The sequence below is a fragment of the Lotus japonicus genome, chromosome 3, assembly GCF_012489685.1.
Source record: "Lotus japonicus ecotype B-129 chromosome 3, LjGifu_v1.2".
Lineage (NCBI taxonomy): Eukaryota > Viridiplantae > Streptophyta > Magnoliopsida > Fabales > Fabaceae > Lotus > Lotus japonicus.
In genome coordinates, this window is record NC_080043.1 from 16,548,893 (window position 1) to 16,555,751 (window position 6,859).

General features: G+C 36.0%; 1 protein-coding gene across 1 annotated transcript; it reads left to right on the forward strand.

Annotated features, from left to right (window-relative positions):
- Positions 1 to 334: 334 nt before the first annotated feature.
- LOC130742399 (NAC domain-containing protein 54-like) lies at positions 335 to 4,369 on the forward strand. The gene is made up of 4 exons (XM_057594500.1): positions 335 to 615; positions 849 to 1,129; positions 2,010 to 2,369; positions 3,686 to 4,369. The coding sequence occupies exons 1-4, from the start codon at positions 459 to 461 to the stop codon at positions 3,908 to 3,910; spliced, it is 1,023 nt and encodes a 340-aa protein (XP_057450483.1). The 5' UTR covers positions 335 to 458; the 3' UTR covers positions 3,911 to 4,369.
- The last annotated feature ends 2,490 nt before the right edge of the window (positions 4,370 to 6,859 follow it).

Below are 6,859 nucleotides of genomic sequence, written 5' to 3' on the forward strand. Positions count from 1 at the left end.
GCCATTATTTAACTAAAAATACTCCTAGTATAGCGTGTTGCAGAGATGGACGGTGTGGTGGCCCACACAGCCTTTTGAGGGAGTCTCTGATTTTTGTTAGTTTGTGAGCAGACAAAAGCAGAGAAGCTTCTTATCCTCTCCCTCTAGCCCTCTAGGTTTTCACACAAAACCTTACACATAGAATCTCTTCAAAAGCCAAAGACATAGCTATCCCTTCACACTTTTACCCTTCAATTTCCACTATATATAATTAACTACATTTTGTGCTTGCACAACACAAATAAACACTTTGTAATATGTCATTATTTCAGGGGCAAATTCGGTTCAATGTGTCACAACAGTGGCCTATTTAGTTCAATGTCGTACAAGCTGTTTTGTTTCATATCCGTGCCACACTCACAAATTTTCCTCTCTCTCTAGTTCTCTCTTTCTCTCTCTAGAATTCATCTAACATTGCAATGGCTCCAATGACTCTCCCACCTGGATTCAGGTTCCACCCCACAGATGAAGAGCTTGTTGCTTACTACTTAGAAAGAAAAATAACAGGCCGCTCTATAGAGCTTGACATCATAGCAGAAGTTGATCTCTACAAATGCGAACCTTGGGATTTACCAGGTATATACATTATTATACTTTCATAATTTGTTATCACTGTGCGGTCTCTTTGCTGTCACCATCTACTGTCACCATCTACTGAGATTCAGTTCTTGTGATTTTAATAGCAACTTCATCATCATCTCATGTGCAGTCTCTATGCTGTCATGATTTACTGAGATTCAGTTCTTGTCATTTTGATAGCAACTTCTTCATCATCTCATGGAAATTTCTTTTATGAATTGTGAAAACAGATAAATCCTTCCTTCCGAGCAAGGACTTGGAGTGGTATTTCTACAGTCCAAGAGACAGGAAGTACCCGAACGGATCAAGGACTAACAGGGCGACAAGAGCTGGTTATTGGAAAGCTACTGGGAAAGATAGGGCAGTGAACTCTCAAAAGAAACAAGTTGGAATGAAGAAGACATTGGTGTACTACAGAGGCAGAGCTCCACATGGGATTAGAACCAACTGGGTTATGCATGAATATCGCTTAATGGAATCAGTGCCTGGAGCTGCACTCTCATCTTTGAAGGTATATAGTTTATGGTACCTGTCTTGCTTCTTTGGCTCATCATTTTTCTTCTATTCTTTTTTCTTCCTTGATTTCCTCTTCTATTCTTTATAATTTTGAGTTTAGTGTTCCAAATTGTGAGCTCTATTACACATTCTTAAAAGTCCAAACTAAATTAGTTATAAATGAATTATAAGTGATTTATATATTTTATCACTTATATTTTAATGGTGTGAAACACACATATAGAGAGAGGGGTGAGTAAAACTAGGGTTTCAAAGATAAAGGATGACAGCAAATAAAGGAGGGAAGTGGTAGATCTTCACTGTTTTCTTGTCATTTGTTAGCTTGTTGTATATATTAGTTGGGAAATTATTTTGTATTATCTTTTATATATACTTTTCTAAGTGTAATTGATAATAATTGATTGTGAGATTTGTATTTAGAAGAAACCCTACAAATCTATAAAAGTCTATGAGATGAGACCAACAACTAAATCCTCATTTAGAGCTTGCTTTGATCAAGTCTTTTCTTTAAGTTGGTCTAACACTGATAAAGGAATTGAGGTACAACTCTTTTAATATAGAGTAGCTAGCTAACCCCATCTTTGTTTTGAACCTTGTTCTACAAGGATGCACATGCCTGCAATATGTGTTCCTTTATTTTTCTTTTTCTTTGTATGATTTGTAAACTTTAATTTTTCTCCTCTGTAAAAAGAACAACAGCTTATGATCGAAACATGATGAAAAATTCAGATCCATGTTCTCATCTCACTATTTCACTGACCCTTTTCTTTTTTCAAACTGTTCATAAATTTGCTTTATTTTTTTCACGCTTGATCCTTTGTGATAATGAAAAGACAATATACACTGTTGTGACAAAATTTCACCACACATAACAGGATTCATATTCCTTATGTCGCATTTTCAAGAAGCCAATTCAAGTTCAAGCCAAGCCAAAAGAAGAAGATCATGAACAAGCCGAGGAGGGTGCAAAGAAGGAATGGTTCTCAGAGGAACAAGTATTAAGGGAAGACTCAAGTACTGGCACTGAGATTTCAAGAGAAATCGAAACCATGGATGAGAAACTTCTTAATCATGCTTCTTCTTCTGATGTCACACAAGGGACATGTACCCCAACAGATAGAAATAAAACCTGCATGGCAGATGATTTCCAAGCACAATTTTCTTGTGATGAAGCAAATAGTGCAGCAAATTCATATCCAATGGGAATATTAGGCTACCCGTCAAATCTATTTCAGGTAACATTAATTCAATGGCTTGTTTTTTACAGATTCACTTTCATAATCTTCATCATTGATTTATTTTGTATGGTAGCAACATTCACGTAGACGTGGCATATTGAAAAAGCAAGCTGGACCAAAGCATGATCATTATTCTAATGATCTGCTTAGAAGAATTTTAACTTTTCCTTTTTCTCCCATGTCCGTAGCATTTTTCCTCATCATGACTTCCTTTGTCATGTCCTGCATTTCCAGCAATTTTTTCTGCTTTATATTGCCGCTTTTTAATTTAAGGGCTTCACTATCACACATCAAATAATACATATTAATGTGTAGAAATTACTTTTAATTCTCACCTACATCTATCCAATTGGGATTAGATCTTCTGTGCCGCAATTTAATGTCACACAAATCAAATTGTGTCATTTAGACATAAATGCATGAGTATGACAATGCATAAACGATTTTTAAATGACATGATACAATTTGATTAGTGAGACAAAGAAAGACAAATAAAATGACCACAGAAGATCAGTCCATTCACTTGACCTTTGCCTAAACCATTTTACCATAAATTTCTCTCAATAGTAATTAGTGGCCCACATTGCCGTAGTTTTTGGTTGTCTTTCGATCTTAAAGTGACGAAAGTTGGAACTATGATGAAGCTCCTATCTTTTCATAAAGCTCACACATCTAAAACTCACTTGGACTGACTCCAATTTAGCTTTTCCTCACCATCTCCTACATTTTCTTTTGACTGACTACTCTAAACGTTTTCCAAAGTAAAGACATCTTTACTCCCCATTTTCCTCACGGGTTGATACGTTTTAAGACTAAAGCACACATATCAAACATCTTTATCTTTAATCACATTCTTTTTATCAGTAATGTCTCTGCTTCATTTCCTATTTTAGCATTCAAATTAGCTTTATAATGCTCATGCGAGTAATATATGCATCTGATTGGGGACTTCAACAAGTTCATTTGACCTCTTCCACTCTCAAATCAATACAAACACCTTTTATTCTTATATTCTTGAACCCCACCTCTTTTCTTGCCACTTGCACAATTCCCAAGTGTTAGTACCTTAATTCCATTCAAGCATGAGTTATACATGTGTCTTCATATTTCAAAATCTATTTAGGCCAGAATTCATGTCTTTTTTTTTTTCTAATCACCAAATAAATTGTGGCATATTTTTAAATGGTACTGTATGTTTCAATATTATTGATAGGTCGACACAGAATAGACATAGAATATTGAGGACAGAGGATCTCGTTCGATTAAGTATATAGGATTTAGTGATTAATGCAATTTTTATTATCATGGTGCAGGATATAGAAATACCAATGTATGGCATGCATTATCAACTGCCACAGACACCTTTAGTGCTGGAAGATTTCCCACAAATGAATTTAACAGAGTCAATGAAGCCTGAAATGACTGAAGAATGCATGGTATATGACAGATACAGGGACTGCATGAATGGAACGTTGGAAGAGATCATATCTTTGTGTTCCTCTCAAGACCATTCTGTCGCTTTTCCCATGCTACAATGACTATATTAAGTACTAACCCAAATGACTCAAACTATAGCATCACTTGTTTTTTCCATTGATACAGAGAAACACTTGTGTGGGCTAAAATAACCACACAAACGGGGTTGTTTTTGTTTTTGTTTTTGTTTTCCAGTGACAAAGATAAGGCTACATATATAATGTACTAAATATATAGTAGAATATGCTTAGCTAAGAAGGCTGGCATACAATGGGGGTTTTCTTTTTCTTTTGTTTTCTTGTTTTTTAATATTTTTGTGTTCTTCCTCGTTGTTTATGGGGGTTCATTTTAATTTATTTTGTAATCTTATATGATGGTATTCAAATCTCTTGTCTACTTCGGAAAGCAAATGGATGAGAAAAATTTACAATTTTCATGGTTTTTGTTGTGCTTATGTAGACACTGTTGTAATAATTACTCAAGGAGTAATAATTACATAGTGTTCCAAAATGACAAATGTGTTGCATTGAATGGATTTGAATGAAGTCCCACATAGAAAGTTGAGTAACTTTTCAAAGCATTTATATATCATTAAATGCCAACCACTCAACAAAGAGACAAAGAGAGGATATAGTGCCACATGTGCATGGTTTGGTGGTCCCAAGCTTTTATGTCACATGTTCCATTCACACCACCTGCCGGTGGCGACACCGGCGTGGGCGTAGAGGCGCTAGTGGCTCGTTATAGAATTCGAATTTTGCACCTGTTCACGAAGGGTCGCAACTATTCACATATTAGTTGGTAACAGACATAATTTATGAAGGGTCGCAACCTTATAAATTGTTATGTTTTTGCCTATAAATAGAGTGCATGTTCAGAATTCAGAACATACAATCATATCCTCTGTTTTCCAGAAAACCACTTCCCTTCATTTTGAGTTTTCATTAGTCTTGTGCAAACTCGAAGCAAGACTGATTATCCTGGGTATTCTTGCGTCTAAACTCAAAGACGAATTCAGAGAGTGCTTGAAATACTTTAAGGAAAGTGATTTCATCACGATCAAGCCTATTCATTTTTCTAACAATCTTAAAGTAATTTCAAATGGCTACCGATGCTTCTGTCTCCAGTATCAAAGTTATGAACCAGGATTTTGTCAAACTTGATCGCTTCGATGGAACGAATTTCACTCGCTGGCAAGACAAGATGATTTTTATCCTGACTGCACTGAAGATATATTATGTGTTAGACCTGATCTAACACCAATTGCTGAACCAAAAGATGATGATTCTGATGAACTTAAGACCGAAAGAAAGAAGCGCAGAGAGGATGAGTTGCTGTGCCGTGGACACATTCTGAACACTCTCTCCGACCGCCTCTATGATCTGTACACAGACACTCAGTCCGCAGTGGAAATATGGAAAGCATTGGAATTCAAATTCAAGGCTGAGGAAGAAGGTACCAAAAAGTTCTTAATATCTAAATATTTCGATTTCAAAATGTTAGATACAAAACCTATTGTGCAACAAGTGCACGAGTTACAGGTTCTCGTAAATAAGATAAAGGCAGTGAAAATAGATATTCCTGAAGCCTTTCAAGTTGGTGCAATCATTGCAAAATTGCCACCTTCCTGGAATGGTTACAGGAAGACACTGCTGCACAATTCTGAAGACTTCTCTTTGGAGAAAATTCAGAAACACCTTCGAATCGAGGAGGAATCAAAGGTCAGAGACAAGGCTGAGTCTTCTGGTTTCTCTAAGGAAAATACTGTAACTGCAAAAGACAAGAAAAAATATGATGGCAAACAGCAACATCTCGGACCAAAGAAAGAACATAATAAGTTCAAAAACAACAATGGAACAAAAGGTCCAAAGGGTGGCTGCTATGTTTGCGGAAAGCCTGGCCACTTTGCTAGAGACTGCAGACAAAACAAGGCTAAAAAGGAAGTGAATGCTGTCCAAGTTGATGATGAACTAATCGCTACTGTGAGCGAAGTTATGGTTGTAAAGGGTAAAGTTCCAGGGTGGTGGTATGATACATGTGCCTCTGTTCATGTATCATATGACAAAGCATCGTTCAAGACTTACTCTGAATCAACTGATGATCAAGAAGTGCAGATGAGAAATGAAGTTCGATCAAAGGTTGTCGGAACTGGAACTGTCGAACTAAATTTCACTTCCGGAAAGAAAGTTACTCTTGTTAAAAAATGCGAAATATGTGTTAAATCTAAAATGATAAAAAAAAACCTTTCAAAAGTGTTGAAAGAAAGTCTAATTTACTTGATCTTGTACATTCTGACTTATGTGAATTTAATGGCATGCTAACCCGTGGGGGAAATAGATATTTCATAACATTCATAGACGATTGTTCTAGGTACACTCATGTTTACCTATTGAAGCATAAAGATGATGCTTTCAATGCCTTTAAATCATACAAAGCAGAAGTAGAAAATCAATTAAATAAAACTATCAAAGTTTTGAGAAGTGATAGGGGTGGAGAATATTTCTCTACATAATTCGATTCTTTTTGTGAAGAACATGGTATTATACATGAATGTTCTACACCGCGTACACCACAACAAAATGGTCTTGCTGAAAGAAAGAATCGAACCTATCAAGAAATGATAAACTGCATGCTAATGCACTCTGAATTATCATTTAATTTATGGGGTGAGGCACTTTTATCCGCATGTCATATAATGAACCGGATACCCCTAAAAATGACCGGAATATCTCCATATGAAATATGGAAGGGTAGATCACCCAATATTGTTTATTTTAGAATGTGGGGGTGCGTAGCATATTACAAAAATATGGATCCAAAGAGAACAAAATTGGGTCCCCGTGGAATTAGATGTGCGTTCATCGGATATGCCACAAACAGTAAGGCATATAGACTTCTAAATCTTGAGTCTAATGTCATAGTCGAATCCAGAGATGTGGAATTCTTTGAAAATCTTATAACAAAGAATAAAGACTATGAAACGCACACTAATGAGGAATCTCGAGATATAG

Coding starts and splice junctions, on each gene's coding strand:
- LOC130742399 (XM_057594500.1), top strand. CDS start 459: ATGGCTCCAATGACTCTCCCACCTGGATTCAGGTTCCACCCCACAGAT. Junction 1,130..2,009: donor CTGCACTCTCATCTTTGAAG/GTATATAGTTTA, acceptor CACACATAACAG/GATTCATATTCCTTATGTCG. Junction 2,370..3,685: donor ACCCGTCAAATCTATTTCAG/GTAACATTAATT, acceptor ATCATGGTGCAG/GATATAGAAATACCAATGTA.